Source organism: Equus caballus, chromosome 25 (assembly GCF_041296265.1).
Source record: "Equus caballus isolate H_3958 breed thoroughbred chromosome 25, TB-T2T, whole genome shotgun sequence".
Taxonomy (NCBI): domain Eukaryota; kingdom Metazoa; phylum Chordata; class Mammalia; order Perissodactyla; family Equidae; genus Equus; species Equus caballus.
Genome location: NC_091708.1, coordinates 43949871 through 43968488, shown reverse-complemented (window position 1 = coordinate 43968488; position 18618 = coordinate 43949871). Strand labels below are relative to the sequence as shown.

At 58.7% G+C, this 18618-nt stretch overlaps 2 protein-coding genes across 7 annotated transcripts in view; both read right to left on the bottom strand.

Moving 5' to 3' along the window:
* Positions 1-42: 42 nt before the first annotated feature.
* On the bottom strand, positions 43-11176 carry CACFD1 (calcium channel flower domain containing 1). 5 transcript variants are annotated; one of them, XM_070252060.1, is made up of 6 exons: positions 10540-10830; positions 7995-8122; positions 7590-7662; positions 5990-6115; positions 2997-3104; positions 43-2461 (listed from the first exon to the last, which is right to left on the bottom strand). In XM_070252060.1, exons 2-6 carry the CDS (start codon positions 8062-8064, stop codon positions 2371-2373), a joined length of 468 nt encoding a protein of 155 aa, XP_070108161.1. In that variant the 5' UTR covers positions 8065-8122; positions 10540-10830; the 3' UTR covers positions 43-2370. The 5 variants fall into 5 exon arrangements, with proteins under 5 accessions (XP_070108161.1, XP_070108163.1, XP_070108162.1 ...); XM_070252062.1 differs by having other exon boundaries at positions 10596-10824; XM_070252061.1 differs by lacking the exon at positions 10540-10830 and adding an exon at positions 8412-8648.
* A 349-nt stretch (positions 11177-11525) lies between these two features.
* Positions 11526-18618, bottom strand: part of ADAMTS13 (ADAM metallopeptidase with thrombospondin type 1 motif 13) — a 31772-nt gene continuing 24679 nt past the window's right edge. Inside the window, exons 26-32 of one of the 2 annotated variants that reach the window (XM_023629261.2) lie at positions 18166-18348; positions 16255-16459; positions 15214-15523; positions 14510-14656; positions 13996-14172; positions 12633-12817; positions 11526-11994 (exon numbers count right to left, since the gene is read on the bottom strand). In XM_023629261.2, the coding sequence (XP_023485029.2) occupies positions 11809-11994; positions 12633-12817; positions 13996-14172; positions 14510-14656; positions 15214-15523; positions 16255-16459; positions 18166-18348 (1393 nt within the window). In that variant the 3' untranslated portion in view covers positions 11526-11808. The remainder of the gene's footprint in view (positions 11995-12632; positions 12818-13995; positions 14173-14509; positions 14657-15213; positions 15524-16254; positions 16460-18165; positions 18349-18618) is intronic. The other variant, XM_070252040.1, reaches the window with a different exon arrangement.

Genomic DNA, 18618 nt, shown 5'->3' with positions numbered 1-18618 from the left:
ACGTCCTGATGGCACAGAAGGCACCAGGCAGAGAGGGCGAGCGAGCAGACTACCGCCAGCCTTTATTGCTCAAAGCACACGCTCAATCCCGAGAATGGGGACCAGAGGACCGAGTCCAGACCCACGGAGGTAGGAGTGGGCCCTGGCAGCCCGGCTGGTTCAGCCCCTTCCGCCACCTGGACAGATGTTCCTTGCAAGCCGGGACCCCCCAGTGGGAGACTGGGTCCCAGCTCAGGACTACTTGACTATACTCACTGGGAAGCTGGGCGAGTGACCTGCCCACTCTGGCCTGTGATGGAGGGGGTGGAGGGCCCTTCCATCTGTGTCCAACTCTACAGCCCGCCCAACACCCAGCCCATTTCCTCAGTGTGGAGGTGCAACCTTCCTCGACACACAGCCAGCCCTCCTTCTGCAGTGAGCAAAGCCCGTCAGCGAGGCCCGAGGCAGGGGCCGGAGGGCTGCGCAGAAGCGACCCCAAGTCCAACTTCCTAGATAAGAATGAGCCAAGAGGGGAGGGCAGGCCCTTGCTCCTCCTGGGAGGTAGACAGGTCTTATTCACAGCACACGCAAGAGAAGATACACGCACACGCACACGCACGCAAACACATGCACATACCCCGCCGGCCTGGAGTGGCACAGAGCCCACAGCCCTTTGAACCAAGCACTGGCCTGAGGAAGATGGCCCCAGAGGACCCCTGAAGGCACGTGTCCCATATGCTGGCTGCAGTGCAGCAACCTGCCACCTGGGGCTCGGCCTGGTTAGGCTCCCTGGAGGGCTGCTGCTGCCCAGGAGCCCACCAATGTGTCCCGAGGACAGTACCTGCCGTTCCCAGCCCCAAACGCTCACAAACCCCAGAGACAAAAGGTCCCTCTGGGAGGCAAAGACCTGGGCGCAGCCCTGGGGCAGGTTCCACGCAGCAAGACTGGCCCCTGCACTCTGGGAGCTTGGAGCAGGCCCAGCCTGGGGTCCTGGGAGGAGGAGGAGTGGGGGTTGGGTCCCAGACGGAGCATTTTCCACACCAGCCCACTTCTGCCCAGTGCCGCCCAGGCTCCACCAGGTCCCATGGGACAGGCCTAAACTGCTGAGTGCCAGCCGGCAGCGGCCAGTGCGCTGAGGAGGAAGGAGGTGGACAGGGTGGAAGGAAGGGATGGTGGCATGGAGGGAGGCTGGGGGAGGCGATGGTGCACGTCCCAGGCAGGGCTGCTTCCACACAGGCCTGGCTCCCTGGTGGCCTGGCACCCAGGGCAGTGGGGACAGCTCATGGTAAGGAAGGTGGCTCTAGCCTCTACCCAGCTCTCAAAAGGCAGGAAACTCCCCAAGGGCAGGGCAGGGCAGGGCAGGGCAGAGGCCGGCAAGAATACCGGAGGTGGGTCAAGCTCATTCTTTACTAACCGGGCTTGGACTGCCACTGACACAGCAGGACCACACCAGAGAAGTGGATGGGCAACCCCACAGGGCAGGGGGAAGCCTGCCCTCCCCACTTCCTTAGCACCAGGGCCTGGGGAGGTGGAGGCCAGGCCCATGGGAAATGTCCTGGAATGGCTTGTCCAAGGTTCCAGGGAACTGGGGGAGGGGGGAGTACCCACCCGCTGTCCGGTTGCTGTCAAGGCTGCTGTTCTGGATACTCGAGGAACGTCTTAGGAGAGCTGTGGGCTCTCACAGAGAAGAGAGTGACAGGGAGGGCCCTGGGCAGTGGTGGGAAGCCACGGGCAGCATGACACTGCTCTGCCCTGATGACAGGTGGACAAAGGCAGGCCCTGGTGGCTCAGCCTACAGGACACTCTCCTGCCTGGAGAGCAAAGAGGAGGCTCAGTCGGGCTGATGCCCAGCCCAGGTGACGTGCCTCCCTCTTGCAGACAGGACCAACATCTCCAGGGGAAGCTCCTCCCAGGCCTTCAGCTGGTCCCCAGTGCATCTGCCAGCTGTGCAGGTCTGGAAATCCTCCCAGCAGCCCATTTCCCACCGAGCCAGGCCGGCTGGGAGGGACGGGGCCAGGTGGGCAGCCTGGGCAGAGCTACTGCAGGCTCTGCTCTGCCTCGAGTCCTGTGGCCTGGGTCACCTGCAAGGCTCACACTGCCTGCCACCATGCCACCACGCCGACCTCCTTGCTGCTGGCCAAGGCCAAGGCCCTCAGCCCCTCACCCCAGCCCCTGAGCACCTGGCTCAGACCTAGGAGACACCCATCTGGAGAGGGGCAGACAGGAGGACTCCAGGGACAAGGACAGGGGCAGAGGGGCTGATGGGAGCCAGGCAAAGGCTCCTCTTCCAGGCTGTCCTTCAGGGTCAACGTTCCAGGCCTCATCCCTCTGGCACACGCTCACACAGAACCAGAGGGGCGAGCAGGGAGGGGAGGGTCACCCTGGGCCACATCACAGCTCCCCCTCCAGGGTGTCCGTGAGCTTCTCTTCATCCGCCTGCTGCTTCTGCTGCTGGATCCTGGCATAGGAGATTGCATCGCCCCTGGGGAGACAGTGAGTCAGTATCACACAGGGGACAGACCTCCAAGCACACAGCCCTTGCAGACACCACCCGATTCCTGGCCTGTGACCTGGGTGTGACCTGCAGGCAGAGCCTACTGGGCTTTCTTGTTTCCCCAGACAGAGACCCTATTGCTAGGATGACAAAGACAAGTCTGCCTGGCATGCTGGGTTGAGAAGGATGCAGAGTCTCAGCCACACTCTGCAAGAGAGGGCAGCAGTTGACTCCAGTGCCAGGTGTGGGCCCGGGGTGGGATGAGCTGTCAGAGCCATACATTTGCCTTCCCTGCTACAGGCTGTGACGAGGCACAACTGGACCCCCAGGAAGTTTCATGAACACGCCTGCTCTCATTCCCTAGAGCTCAACGCCCTGGAGACACTGACCAGAGTCACTGACAACCTCTGTGCCTCAGTTTCCACAAGTGAATAACAGGGACCACTCTCAGACCTTCCTCACTAAGAGACTCCGGGAGGCAGAAGTCAAGATCCCTCCCAGGGCCTGAGACCAGCAAACGCACTTTTTGCCCAGAGCAGAGAGTCCGTACAGCACTCCCGTGGCAAAGGCGATGGCGTTGCCCAGCAGCGTGATCAGGGTCAGGCTGATGACGATGGGAACGACGGCCATCCTAGGGGAGAAGCAGAGGTCATGGGGGCACTCCCAGCCCGTGGCCACCACACCACTCCCAGGCTCCCCTGCTCCACGTCAGCCTCCTTCCCAGCCAGCCTGTCCAGGAAGGATCCCCAGAAATCAGCCGGGACCCAGGTTCACAGCCAGGCTTCAGAAACTCCTCAAACACCCCCGAAGCCGTCTGCAAGATTCTGTGCATTTTCTGGGGGGGAGGACCCAAAGCTTCTGTTAGTTTTGAAAGGGTCTGTCATCCAAAAAGTGTTCAACAGCACTGAGGTGGTTCCACCCTCACTGCTCATAAGAACAGGCAGATCAGAAAACCTAGTGTCAGTTCAGTCCCTTGGAGCCGTGTGACTGTGGGCAAGCTCCTTAATGTCTGTCTACTGTGAAGTGAGCGTTGCCCCTCAGAGGTCTGGAGACAGAACGAGGTAGGGCACGTGACACTGCGCACACGATGCCTGCAACAGCACAGGCACCAAGTACCTGCTGGCTCTGACTAGCACAGCAGAGTCAGCCATATGTCAACAAGAGAGACGCCAAAAATGAACGTGCACATGCAGGAGCCGCGGGCGCCCCTCGCAGGCCTCCTGCCGGGCGCAGTGAGCCGGCCCGGCCCAACTGCAGTTTGGCGCCACCTGGTGGCAGGCGTCCACTCTGGCTTAAGCATCCAGGGGGCTGACTCCGGGTCCTGGCCGGGATTTCCAGACCAGTGGCAGTGATTCAGGGTCAACCAGGTCAGGAAAATATCAGCGAGTGGAGGCCCAGCATGCTGTCCTGTCACTTCCCTGGACAAGGCTGCCCATGATCCCCACTGGCCTCGCCTGCCCACACACACCCTGTACACAAAGACGACAAGACTGAGCCTGTAGCCACCTGGCTGCCAGAGCGGAGGAGAATGGGGCTTGACCAACTGAACTCTCCCTGAGTTTCCATTCTGGAGGGACATGTGATCGTGACGTTCTATTGTAGCTATAAACGTCTAAGTAATAAAAGAATAATAGAAATTACAAAGAAAACCAAAAAAAAAGACCACAAGGGAAAAATCTGTCGAAACAAAATTAAAGGAAAACAACAGGCTGCAAAAATAGTTGCAGGAAACATAACAAAGGATTAAGAGACTGCTAACATGGAAAACACATATAACTTGCTAAGTAAACAGTAAGATGCCAATAGGGAGTAAGTAAACTAGACGATTTTCAAAACAGAAAATGCAACTGATAAAAAACATGGAAAATTATTTCACCTCTTAGACACAGATACAGATGTGAAAATGGCACCCAGCTCAGGAGGATGGAGACGGGGGGGAAACTCAGATAACCTCTCTGGAAAGCAATTTAGTCCCGTATCAAAATCTTCTAAACAATCATAATCTCTGACCTAATAATTCCACACCTTGAAATACATCCTCAGGAAATCACTGTAAACACAGAAAAAGTTTCAGCACATCGCTGTTCATCACAGCTTGATTCACAGCAGTTTACAAATTAAGACAAGCACGATATATCCTGTTACATAAAGATTCCTAACATTACAAATAATCTTAGGAAGTCTTTGTGGTGATACTGAAAATATATCATATTAAGTGAAAAACAGCAGGATACAAATTTACTTATAACGGTTACAACTAAGTGAGAAACAGGTTTTAAAAAACGCCTGAGGACAGACTGAAAGAACACATATCAAAATGTTAACAGGTAGTGGGGCTTTGGGTAACAATTTTCTATTTTCCAAATTATTTTTAATGAACATATATTACTGTTAGCATTTCAAAATACATTTTTAGGGGCCGGCCCGGTGGCACAGCGGTTAAGTGCGGAAATTCCACTTCAGCGGCCCAGGGTTCGCTGGTTGAGATCCTGGGTGCGGAGATGGCACTGCTTGGCAAGCCATGCTGTGGTAGGCGTCCCACATATAAAGTAGAGGAAGATGGGCACGGATGTTAGCTCAGGGCCAGTCTTCCTCAGCAAAAAGAGGAGGATTGGCAGATGTTAGCTCAGGGCTAATCTTCCTCAAAAAAAAAAAATACATTTTTAAAAAATGGAGGCCAAGGATACAAAGATGCAAGGTCTTTTGTGACCCTGTCCTCTGTGATTTGGACACAGTGGGAAACGGCTCAGGCACCAAACACGCATCTTGTGCTCTGATGGTTTCAAAACCATTGGGCCTCCGGAAGGGAAGACCTTGGAAATAAAAATTTCCGTATTTATTTCTAAAGATAATCTGGATAATGGTAACTATTGCTGCTGCTGCCAGAAGCTGTTGAGGGACTCCTATGCACCAGGCACTGTTCTAGAGGCTTCCTTGTATCAAACACATCCTGAATTAGTTCAATCTCATGACTCAGACGTGAAGCACTACACATGAATTGTCAGAAATAGGAAAATAAGAGAAAAGCATATTCAGAAGGCAATATTTTCTGTTCTGAAACTTGCTTTTTTCCCTTTCAGGTCAGGACGTCCTGACATGACTGACCGCACTCTTGAAAGGCTGCACAGAAACACATCATACGGATCCACCAGAATCTGTTTAATGACTCCCAATTGATGGGCCAAAATCGCAGGCGGTCGTCATTGTTCTCTACACACACAGTGCTCTAAGGCATCCACACCTCCCATCTGCATCCTGCAGGACCGCGCTGTGGGCTAAGCCCCCAGACGCAGAACTGCTGGGTCACATTTATAGCAGCTGTCACCAATGACTGCACAAAGGCTGGCCCAGTTTACACCTCGACCGAGAGCACACGAATGCACCTGTGTCCCCTCAAACTCGCCAACGCCCTCGCCTGCCCTTCGGGTCACTGAGGAAGTGGTGTTTTGGGGAACCCTGACAGGGCCGTCGAGGGGAGACCCCCGGCCATCCCTGCCCTGCCCCAGGGCCCCTCACCCGCAATAGAAGACAGCCTTCTGCCAGGAGCGCAGCCGGTCCACCTTCTCCGACACCGTGTTCGCGAACTCGACGAACTGGCAGCAGAAGGGCGCCTCACAGAGCAGCAGGATGAAGGCGTTCAGACTGGAGGGCGGGGGGAGAAAAGGGGCCGGCTGACAATCAGGGGCCCGGGGGCCTGGCGCCCGCACCACCAGAATGCCACCCTTCCTCCCCCACCTCTCCTCTCCAGGGCACCCATTTCTCCCTCTCAGAGCCTCTGCTGAACGTGTCACCACTCCCCGGCCGTTCCCACACACCAGTCCCCTCGCTGAATGCCATCCTTCCCGTCTGTGAGCAGGCGCTGAGCTCCTGCACCCAGGCCTTTCAGCGAGCCAGCCTCAGCAGTCGCCTGTTCACGCTATCGCTATGACCAGTGACAGCGCCACCAGCACCGACAGAGCTGTCCCCAACAGCAGCTCAGCCAGTCCGCAGTCGCCCACACTGGGAGGAGGGACCTCAGCAAGCCCTTCAGTGCAGACCCCCAGGCTGGGGCTGGGGCCAGCGAAGCCCCGGGTGACTGAGGGTGTCTGCTCCAGTCTTGGGTCCTCCGTGGGGGGGTCACAGTCGCAGTTACCAGACACTGGGCCCTTACAGCGTGCCAGGCCCTTCCATCCGCCCCCAAGCCTGGGGGGAAGTGCCCTCATTACTCGTCTGACAGAAACAAAGGCTCAGAGCCCCCAAGAACCCACCGGAGCGCCAGAACAGGAACTCTCTGCACAACTAGCGTTGCCCTCAGCCCAAGCATCCCACACACTGCCAGCATCCAGTGACCCTCACAGGCCAGACCTCCCACATGACTCTCACTCCTGCTCAGCCAGCCCTTCCACATGCAAGCTGGCCAGTGTCCTAACGCAGCCCCCCTGAAGCCCAGGTCCAGTGCCTCTCCCGTGACCCCTGTCCCTGCTGCCTCTGGCCAGCACAGGTCTCTGTGCCCCACAGCAGGCCTCCAAGCCTCACTGCTGGCCTGAGTTCTCTGAAGGCAGGATGGCATCCTGTCCATCTCCACGCCCCTCCTAGACCAAAACCCCATGTGGACAGGGACAATGCTTGCCGCACAGCCACTTCACACAGGCCTCAGGGGGTCAGATGCAGCCAGAGCTCACAGGCCAGCTTTCACCCTGCCTTCCCCTCCAGCAAGATAGAGCTGCCCTGACAGGTGGTTGCCATTCTAACCGCCTGATCCTGCACCAACTCTGACCTGCCCTGTGTGTGGGTGGCACCGCCTGCCCACCTCCAAGCTGGATCTCCAGATTCCCAGCACGTGACTCCAGCCCCATCAGACACTGTCCCTCCAACTCGGTTCTCGGCCGGCCCTGACAGCCCCAGGAGCTCCCAGAGGTGAGGCCCATGGTAGTGGACTCAGTAGACACTCAGGAAACGTTTGTGGCCTCGGCCCTACACCCAATAAAGGCCTGAGTGGGTGTTCCCCTGGCCCAGGCCCTAATGAGGATGAGGAAAACTGGACAGGGTAGGGTAGGAAGGAGGTGAAGACCTGCACGGAGGCCAGAGATCCATGCACCCCAAGCCCACCAGGCAGGACAGGCACGTGGCTACTCACATCATCCACACGCCGGCCGCGATGTTCAGAGGGTGGATGGTGATGCAGTTGAAGAGGCCGGAGATGGCACAAGCTTGAAAGCAAGAGACACAGAAGGAATTAGCAGGGAGGAAGGGAAGGCCACCAGGGGAGACGGCTTGTGAAATTACGAGAATCCCTTCCGACATCTAGCACTTGGCTCTTCTCACAGCACCCAGAAGCGGCCCCCCGCCATCTGAGAAAGTGAGGCCGACCTAACTGCTCCTGTCACAGGTGAGAAGGCAGACTCAGGTAAAGCAGTGGCCCCAGGCCACAACAAGGGTGCGGCTGGATCTCAGAGCTCGGTCCAGCTGCCAGGGCATCTCACTCTCTCTTCCGGGGCTTGGAGGAGCCTGCCCTCTGAAGCCCAGCTGTACCAATACCCACCTCGCAAGGTGGTTAGGATGAGAGAGACCATCTCCGAGGGGCTCAGGCCAGGACAGGCGTCACCATTCATAGGAGTCCTCTAGCCCTGCAACTGTGGCTTGAACTTGCGTTGGGAAGGGGCTGCCTCTCTTAGAACAGAAATCAGGACCAGGCAGACCTGGGTCACAATTCCAGCTCTGACTCCCACACCTGCCGAGTGACCTGGGGTATGTGCTCTTCACCTTTCTAGGCCTGTTTTCTCTCCTGCACACAGGCAAGTCCCACAGTCCAGTCCAGCCACCCGTGAAATGCCAGGAGGCAACAACGAGGAGAGATGCATCCTCTGCCACCCCTCAAAGTGGCTTCTCAAACACCCCAAATATGGAGCCTTGCCCATCGCCCCCGCTGCTCCCCACGGGCAGGATCTGCCATGCTCACCTCCCTCCTCGACCCACAGCCCACAGCCCGGCTGCACCAGGAACTCCGGAAGCCTGCCAGGCAGGTCCAGGGAGCTGGCTGCTGGCAGGAAGCAAGCCCAGGCCACAGCTGGGGCAGGGCAGGAAGCTGTGCCCTCGGAGGCAGCAATCAGCAACCAGTTCATTAAACTTGCAGCAGCTCCTCTGCACCCGATCCCTGACACAGGCCTGGACTCTTCTGCTGTTTTCCCGTGCAACCCTACGCAGACAGCAGCGATGGAGGAGGAAACCAGAGGAAGTGAGCCCACTGCAATGGGCCTGCCCTCGTGTGCCCCCCAAGGTCCCCTAAAACCACAGACGTAGTCTCTGCCTACTAAAAAGGCAGCACTTGTCCTGGACATGCCACATACGCACTCAGGCAGCAAGGTCCCCCAGGGCCACAGATGTGAGTGCCCACGAGACGATCCTGCTTCTGCCTGTGAGCTGTGCCCTGTCTCACCCGACAGCGGCCTACACCTCCTGCTGCAGCCAGCATTTCCCCTCCAACTCCCACCTTACCCCAACCGGCCTACCAACAGCCAACCTTGGGGCAGGACCAGGTTTCAACCCAGACAAACAGGCTCCAGCCAGGAGTCCCTTAATCAAGGGCTGGAGGATGTCCCCTCAGGGTCCCCAGTGCTTGAGCTAAGTGAGGGAGGTGTCTTGTGCAATCCTCTCTCCTCCCAAGCTATTGCCTCCAGATGATTGTTAGGACCCAGAGTAAATGCCTCTTCGAGGACCCCCACAGCAGAGCAGGGTGACACTACCCCAAAGTGACCAGCCAGAAGCACCACCCTTATCTGAACTCCCAGTTCATCCCTACAACTCCTGCCTGCTTTGCATTCACTCTGTAATATGCTATTTGGTATTCACATAATGATCACCTCCTCCCAAATCTGCAGGTAAAACTGACATTTCAGGGTGATGCCATGAGTTTCTCCTGAAGCTCCATCTGTAGCCCCAACCCCATGAACTCCTGGGCAGCCCAGGCACCCCACTTTGAGAGGTATAGAACTGGTTGGGATGCCAGAGGTAACCAGGGGGTCGGCAGGGCTGCTGACTATAAGATGGAGGGAAGGGGAGGGCCCACAGGCCACAATCAGGACCTTTCCTTTCTCCTCTACTGACCAATGTCACTCCCCATGGCACCCCCCCCCCCCCCCTGCCCCGGCTCGAATCTGCCAGGGAAACAGCCAACCAAACTTGAGAGGATCATATCTAAGGCCTGGCCTCGAGCCACCAATCTCTCCACAAAGTCAGAAACACACTTCCTCTGAGCAGCAGTGACAGGGACTCAGGGCCTTCTTGTGACTGCAGGAGGGCCTGCCCCACGATCAGCTCTGGATAAGGGCATGTCCTGCCAGAACAGCACACCCCTAACCCTGCACTCCCGCCTGAACTTCCTTCCAGCCTCCACCCACCTGGGAGGACTGGGGGACTGGAAGAGGACCCTGAAAAGCCGATTCTGCTGGCAGATCTGATCAGGGTCTGCCATGCCCTGGCCTCAGCCCTCTCTGCCAGGCAGGCACCGCTCCAATCCCGAGATGCCCCCAGCAGACATGCCCTTTCTAAGACCTGTGGCTGTGCCCTCTCCCACTCCAGGAATTCGCAATGCTCAGGGCAGCAGGAAGAAGAGAGCAGACCATTCAAACAGACTTACGTTTGCCTTTCGGAGGCCTGCCCTACGATCACTACTTTACTTCTGCATCACATCTGCCTTCCCATTCATGTTCTTTTGGGGGCTTGTACTAAAAGCCTGGCTTCCCAGGAAGCTTGAGGTGGCGGGGCGGGGGGGGGGGGGTCAGGGATGGGGTTGAGAGGTAGGAGAAGAGATGAGAGGTGGCTGCGGCAGGACTGACAACAGAGGTAAGGCACGGGCCTCCAAGTGGACAATGAGGACCCAGAGGAGAGGTCGCCGCCCTCAGCTCACGCCTGGCCCTCCCTCGGGGACCACCTGGCCCCTGGCCCCACCTGACTCTCAGGAAATTTGACCAGACTGGCACCCGCCCCACTTGTAAACAACCTTCGCCCGAAGGTTAAGGCGGCTGCGGCCCCCACCCACGCCCAAGTCAACAGGCGAGCTGCCGCCCCAGGCTGAACCGGCGCCTTACAAGCAGCATCTGAGCAATCGCGGAGAGCCCTGGAGGAGGTGCCGCCCCGTCCTTACTCCCAGAGGAGGCGCGGAGAGGCAGCGACCGGGCCGCGTCGAGTCCGGCGCTCCCCGCGAGCGTTCAGGTTCCCTTCTGGACTGTCCTTCTGGCAGGGCCGTCCCGAGGGTCCCGTCCCGTGGGTCCATCCCCGTGGGTCCCCCTCCCGCGGGGTCATCCCTGTGGGAGCCCTTTCCCCGGGGTCCCCTTCCCGCGCGTCCCTTCCCGCGGAGGCCGCGGGAGGGGGGCGGGGCCGGGCGCGCATGCGCGGCGGGCGGCGGGGCCGGCCCCTCCCGGGGGCCGGGTACTCACAGACGGCCCCCAGCACCCCCGAAAGGCGACACAGCCAGCGGTACCACCACGTCATGCCCTCCTCCTGCGCCGCCTGCGCGGAGCCGACGGACGCCGCTGCCGCCCCGCCCGAGCCGCTCATGGTGCCGCCGCCAGCGCTGCCCGCCGCGCTCACAAAGAGCCCCGAGCCGGCCGCGTCGGCCCGGCGCGCTGCCTTGTGGGAGAGGCGGCTGCTGGTTAGCGTGGGGGCGGGGCTTGCGGGGCCCAGTGAGGTGGGCCCGAGCGTGCTTTGCTCATTAGCATAGGGGCGGGGCTCGCGGGGCCTCGACGAGGTGCGCCTGTAGGGCTGGCGCTCATTAGCATAGGGGGCGGGTCCTGGCCGCGCGGTCCTCCCAGGTGGTCAAATCCTTCCCCGGACAGGCGTAGGGGCGGGGCTTCGCAGAGAATTAACAGGTGCGCCCGCATCAGGGCCCAATCGTGACTGCACACTCCCTCGCCTCTCCTTCTCCCCGGGGAGGAAGAAGACCGCTAGGGGTGGCGAGGGCGTGCTCAGGTCAGGAATGGGTCTGCAGCCCGACCGCGGCCAGGGAATCCCCACCGTGCCGTGGCGTGGGTTTTCAAGCCGGATTTGACAGGTTAGGTGAAGAAAATACCACTCAGACCGCACGTTCCGTTTATTGGTACCCGAGGGGCTGGGGGCTGCCTTTCCAGAGACTGCCCCCTTCCACCACCCAGTCTTTTGCCCATCGGAGGAGACCCTAAAAGAGATACTCGAGATTGGAGGGAATTCAAATTGGAAAGCACTCAGAGACAACCCTCCAGGGCTGGCCAAGCCCCCAACAGGTGCTTATAAATGTCGAGTTCTTCCTTTCCCTTCCCGGACGGGGAAGAGGCATCCCACTGCACCCACGGGTCAACTGAGGGATGTGCTTGGAGAGGAAGCTAGGGCAGGGTGCTGCCGCGCTCCTGGGCTCTAGATCGGAGGGTCCAGTACTGGCCCCGCAGGCTGGCCTGTGCCTCCAGGAAGCCCTGGCTAAACTCCATCTCAGCCCGGCTGCCCTCTGACTCCCAGTAGAGCGCCTGCTGCCCAAGGAATGTCGTCGTCCTCAGGCTGTGGATGTCCCGGATCTGGGAGGAAAAGGGCAGTCCCGAAGGACCGGCCACATATGATAATTGGCTAGCATTCATGGAGCCCTTAATATACAAGGTATCGTGCACTGAGACTCACATTTAATCCCCACACAACAGCCGTATCAGGAAGATACTATTATTCTACCCAGGAAACTGAGGCTCAGAGGAGTTGTACCACTTTCCCAAGGACACACAGCCAGGGTGCTAGAGCTGGGATTTGAGCCCAGGTTCTGTCTGATTCCAGAGATCAGGCTGCCTCCTCCAGGGGAGCTGATACCTTGCAGAGGATAGTTCTTCTAGAACACAGGAAACCTGACGGGGAGGGGTTGGCCTGCTCTCCTGGTGAAGTTATATCTGGGTCTAACATCATGCTTTTGTCCTGGGTTAATGGGCGGTCTACATCAGAAAAGGTCTTTTCCATTTCACTCTTGTAGGGAGCTCAATAAACATTTGGTGGTGAATAAGTGAAGGAAACTCTTTTCTCCCATTCTTTCACTAGTGATTTTGAGGCTTTTGGTCTGAAGTAAACTCAGGGTCTCCTCTAGCCCATCACCTCCAGTCCCTGTCTCCCAGGACAGCTGTCCAAACTCATAGCAAAAGTCAGCCCATTCCTGTCCTCATCCTGGCAGCCTCACCAAGATGTAGCTGGCATCGGTTCCCTCGGTTCCGGTGGCCCTGTTGGTGACTAGGGCATGGATAGCGATCCGGGCCCGTGGAGCCACGTCGATGAAGACACGGCAGCCCCCCACATTCCTCCCATCTGGACTCATCAACGGGCTCACGATTTCACCCCAGGGTCCAAAGAGCTGCGTGTCACAATCTGCAGGGGAGAGCAGGTGGATGGACTGGGTGTGCACCACCCCAGGGACATAGGAGCCCCCCAGAAAGAGCACTAACGCCAGAGGCCAGGGTAGCTCACAGCTGGGGAGCAGCGAGGAGGGCAGTATGCTGCTGTGGTCGAGATCGGGGTTCCCAGGCAGAAGCCCCACTGAACCCCACCTCTACCGCTTCCTGGCTCTTGACCCCAGGTGAAGGCTTTAAATGCTCTGAGTTTCACTTCCCTCCTCTGTAAAGTGAAGGGACAAGTGTACATGCTGGGCAGGGCAACTTTTAGGAGGACTCAACGCTGAGCCTGGCACAAAGGCCACTGCCGTCATCAGGAGCCCCCTCGAGCACCTCCTGCCTGCACCTCCTGGGCCTCCCCCGAGCCAGGTGCCCGCATGTGGGGAGGCTGGGAAGTGAGGAGCGATGAGAAGGTGGCTGGGCCCTCGCCCGCTGGGCGCCAGCTCTGGGGTACCAGCAGAGCTCCACGCTGAGGGGCAGGAGAGGGGCCTCAAAACTCTGCAGAGGAAAAAGCTCTCTAGTGTCCCCACTTTTCACCTGAGGCCTGGGGGGACCCAGAAACCTCTGGAACCAGCCCAGAAAGCCACTCAGCCAGCTGGGGCTGTTGGGAGATGACAAGCCCCCTGATGCAACCTAGAGGGCTACTGAGGACACCGATGGGGCCGTGGGCAAAATAGGGGTCTCTGGGATGCCATCCTCTACATGATGTGTGCGTGTGCACACACATGTGTGAAAGCATTCACACACACACCCTGTTCTGTGGACGGTGAGCCAAGAGAACAGGGCTGGGGAGAGTGGCTCCCAGAAGGACCTTAAAAGATCTTGAAGGACCTGAGGGCCAGGGTGTGGGGCTGTGGTGGCCTGAAGGACAGGGTGAGGATATGGCTGGAGTCCCACGCCCGCCTATCTCACTGCGGGGCCTCAGAGAAGAGGGGACACAGCACATTCCTGGGCCTCATCCTGACTGCACGTGCAGACCCACAGTGGCCACCCTGGGGCAGGGATGCTGGGGGCATCCAAGAAGGCACTGCCACCTCATTCTCAGTAGGCTCCCAGGCTGCCTGCCCTCCGCCCCGTCGGGACCAGCCCCGGTGGCAGCAGCACCCGTCCGGCCGCTGTGCAGGGAGCAGGGGAGGCTCCGGCGCCTGGCCATACCTCTGTGGAAGGTTTCTGGGGCAGGTCGGCTGGAATACCGCAGTACCACGCCACCTCCTGGCCGCACGCGCCTCTGCCTCACCACCAGCGTGTTGGCTTTGGAGCTGAAGGTCATGCCGGACAGCTTCCTGCACATCTTCCTCCATGTGAGCCGCCCCCAGAGCAGCAGCATCTCCCCTGGGAAGGGCAGTGCCATGAGGGTCCCGTGCCCCTGGTCCAGGTGGGCAGCACGGTGGCTCCTGGGTAGACTGAACTGAGTCCCTGACTCAGTGGCCCCAACTCTCCCACTTACTGGCTGTGTGGGAGTGACTGGACACGTGATTTAATCTCTCCTAGCCTGTTTCCTCATCTGTGGAATGGGGACATCACACCCCAGTCATGAGAGGACTGTGATGATTACAAGTGAGGGTGCCCTTGGAGCATCCTGCTTGGAATGGGGACACTGGAGGCACGCTCACTGGCACCCGGCAGGCCCCGTCACTGGCAGAAGCTGCTCATGGGGCCCCAGACATACCGGTGCTGCAGTTGAGGGAACTCTCGAGGACTTGGAGGGTCACCACCTCACCCAGGGGCCGCCCAATGGCCACTGCACAGTCCACCCGCCCTGGGCCTCGCATGTCAATGGTTCCTGTTGGCTCAAGGTGCTGCCGGCCACAGGCACCTGGAGAGGGAGCAGGGGTGCAGGTGAGCAGAGCTTCCAGCAGGGGCATTCCCAGCAGGACAGGGCCTGGGGCTTTCTGGGCTGTGGAAGGAGGCTGGGGTGACTGAAGTCATCCCAGGCCCAGCCGGAAGCCTTCTGAGGCCAGAGGAGGGGGCTGCCTGGGTCAGAGCATTGCCATCCAAGGCACAGAGCCGCTTCCAGGTGCTCCAGCGAGAGAGAGGCAGTGTGTACGGCAGTGCACAGCTCTGAGTCACACAGACCTGGGTTCTGACTCTGAGACCCTCAGGTTACTTTCCCGTGATGATAGTAAAGGTGAGCTTGTGCTTTGCCCGTGAGGAGGAGGACCAGCCCCAAGCCCGGCCTCCCAGGCTCCTCCCTTCAGCCCAGCTGCACACATCCGTCCTGGTGTCCCAAGTGCTCTGGACCCAGGTGCCACAGGACCACCCCCAGGAGATCCCCACAAGGAGCTCGTCCTAGCTTTCTCAGGTAGAGATGCCTTCGCCCACCCCTCCTGCAGCCAGCCAGCCGCTGAAACAGACAGGAGAAAGGAACATAACTGGACTCCACCGGGCTTTCCTGGGGCCTGGGCGGGAGCCAGGAACCTGGGGAGGAGAGGGGGGTCTGGCGCTGGGGCTGCTCTGGGGAAGCATCCGCAGTGGCAGGCGTGGTCTGGCCTGGAGCAGTGGCTTCCTCGTGGGGCACCGGGCTGGGCGTCCCCTGCCTTTCACAGGGACCGGCCCAGCAGCCCCGCACCGTCGCTGGCTTGGGCAAGTGCTGGCAGAAGTCAGCTGGCACGGGCACCTGGGCCTGGGGTCCAAGGCAGGCGTCGTGCCGGCGCTGTATGCCATCCCCACAGGAGACGGAGCACTGCCAGGAGAGAGGGGAGGAGTCGGGCTGACCCCGCCAGAGAGTGACGAGGACAGCAGTGACCACGGGCCAGGTGTGGTCTGATAGAATCTTTGCACAACATGGGAGGTGGGCATGTGTCTCCATTCTACAGACAAAGAGACTGAGGCTCAGAGAGGTTACCTTGCACAAATCGCATAGGATGAGAAGCAGGGATTCGAGCCAGGTCTCTTCTAACTGTCACCCTCAAGGCCTCTCTACCTCTCCAAACCCTAGAGCAGGGACAGGCAGTCCTCGGCGTGGCCTCCTCCTTCCACACTCTACCAGTCACTGCGGCCTGGCGTCTGCCCTGCCCTCCTGCCCTCATCTCCGCCTGACCTGGATGCTTCCTCCTGACCAAGGCGGGTGATGGCTGTCTCCCGTTACATCATGAGCAAGCTCCTCTGGGGGGACCCAGCCCTTTTTACCTTTGTGTTTCCAGGGCCTTGCAAGGGGCTGGGCACAGGATGACATTTGCTACTCTGGGGGGATCTGAGTTATCCACCTTCTTCTCCCGGTGTGTCCAGACTTCAGGGCCTCCTAAGGCCCGGCTGCCCTCTAGGTCTCCAGACCTTCCGTTGTCTCTTGTCTCTAGGTGTCCCGACTGCCCCCTCCCCACCAGACCCGGCTCTCTCCCTCCTTTCAGGGGATCACAATGAATCAAAGCCCCCCAGGGGTCCCATGCACTCCCCAGCCCCAGCTGCAGCACTTACCTGCATCCAGGTGCTGACATGCCACCGGTAGGAGCAGTCGGCAGTGACACAGGGGATGCTGGCCTGTGGCTGCACCAGAGCTGCACAGGCTGCCCCATCCACCTCCACGTCCCGGCCTTGGTCCCGCTGCACACAGGCCACGGAGCGTGTGGCGGTGCCAAGACCACAGCTAGCCGAGCATGGGCCCAGGGACATGACTTTCCACCTGCAGGAAGAGAAGCCCCCAAGAGAGGCTGGGCCTCCCCAAAGACAGCATGCCTCAGTGGGTTCCTCGCATGCTCGGCCCAGACAGGTTCCAGGGCCACCAAGATCCGTAAGTGCAGCCCCTGAACCCCTCCTGTCTAGTCACCGGGCTCACTGGCACAGAAGGCTCTGCAGGAAAGATGTCCCTTTTCCCTTAACAAGGTGCCCCTGCTTTGTCCCCGTTTATCACATAATACTCACTGACACCCACAGAGCTGCTTGCTGGTCCCAGTAACAGGGATGGGGAACGATACCGCAGGATAAGGGAAAATGAATCTCAACACAGGGCAATTGTGCCCATGTCACTTGTAATCATTCAACAAGTGATGACGAGCCGGCACTGAACGCAGGCAACCTGCACTGGAGCCTGGGGTCCTAATCGCGACACTGTGCCGTCCTTTCAGCCTGCAATATCACCTCTCAATGCGTGCCTTCCACGGGCCAGGCGCTGTTCTGGACACTGGGAAACGGCAGTGAACCAGACCAAGGCCCGGCCTCTTGGAGCATATGTGCTTCTCCACCTCGGCGCCACCGACGTTTGGGGCTGGATGGCTCTTTGTCGTGGGGGCCCTCTTTGCAGTGTAGGATGTTTGGAGCACCCCTGGACTCCACCCCCCTCCCCAGTGGAGACATTTAAAATGTCTCTAGACATTGCGACGTGTCCTCTGGGAGCAGGAAGGTAGGTGCAGAAGCCCTAAGTCAGGAGCATCCCTGGAATGTTCCAGAACATCAGAGGCCAGAGTGGCTTCAGCAATGTCCGAGGGGTAGCCAGAGCTCATGTGTGTGTGAAATGCCCATAAAAATCCCAGATCAACTCTAAATGTGATCAGAACAACAAATAGGGTGCATGGCCAAGGGACTTTAGCAGAAGCGAAGAAATTAAGAGCCACTTTAGTAAGGATGCGGAATGGATCATACAGCTACAATATTTAAAACAATTTGATATGGGGATGGGAATAAGTGGGGGGAAAACCAACAGGGCCTGATAGAAAGCCTCAACATAGATTCCAACAAACACAAGAATTGAGGATATGGCAAAGGAGCCATCTGGGGAAATTCCACAAATGCTGCTGTGTCGTAATTTTGAAAAACACAGTTTGCTCCCTACTCTGTAACAGACCCCAAATAAATCACGGATGAGGTAAGGGTTTTCATTTAAATGAAATCTTATTTGTAATCGTGTATTTCTTTAAAACCAAGGAGACAGATATGAAGGAAATATGGTAAGAGCTACCAAATCTGGTGTTGGCACGTGGTGTCTGTTACCTTCTTTTCTGTGTCATACAGAAACCATGAAACAACTATGAACAAGGCAGGTAAATATTTGCCCTTGCCCGTTGGACTCCAACCCCGTCTCTGACCACAGGGCTTGACCTAGTCTGTCCTGTGTTGGCTTTGGCGGTGCTGCAGCCCAGCTGGGACCACCCTGAGGCTCCACCCAAAAGCTGCCTCCCCTGCTGCGAAGCCCCCGCCCCCATCAGAACCGACAGTGCTGCCTGTGTTTTGCTGGAACACCATCTCTGACATCTGGCGCACTGCCCAATAGTCCTGTTTTCTAAGGGCTGTCTCCTGTGCCGCTGAGCTGTCCTTTGACCCCCACGGTGCCTGGCCTGGTGTCTGCACAAACTAGGGGCTCAGGCTGCCTCCTGGATATTTGGGGCTGCTGACCTGGGCGGGCAGGGCTCCGGGCTGCAGGCCTCCTGCTGCTCAGGGCGAGGCAGCCCCTGGCACTGGGCGTCTGGCAGGATCTCCTCATCCTTGTCCTCCCCCTGGGCCCGGGCACAATACGGGATCCTCCGCACAACCCCTCCCCCACAGCTCACGCTGCAGGCCGCCAGCTTGTACCGCCACCTGGGGAAAGCGGAGTCAGGGGAGCCCGGAGGAGCGGAGCGGGGCTTCCCCTCATTTCCCCAGACCTGGAAGGGCCTCGAGAAGTTCTCTCTCTGGGGCGCAGTGACCCTTATATCTCCCCCAAGAGGCTTGGCCCAGTGGGCAGAGAACATTCAGAAGAGACCATTTTACAGAAAGGGGAAACTCAGGGCAAACAGATGTGTCCAAAAGGCAGCCAAGGGGCCCTGCAAAGAGGTCTGTCTCTAATAGGAATCCCAGCCCCACCTCCAC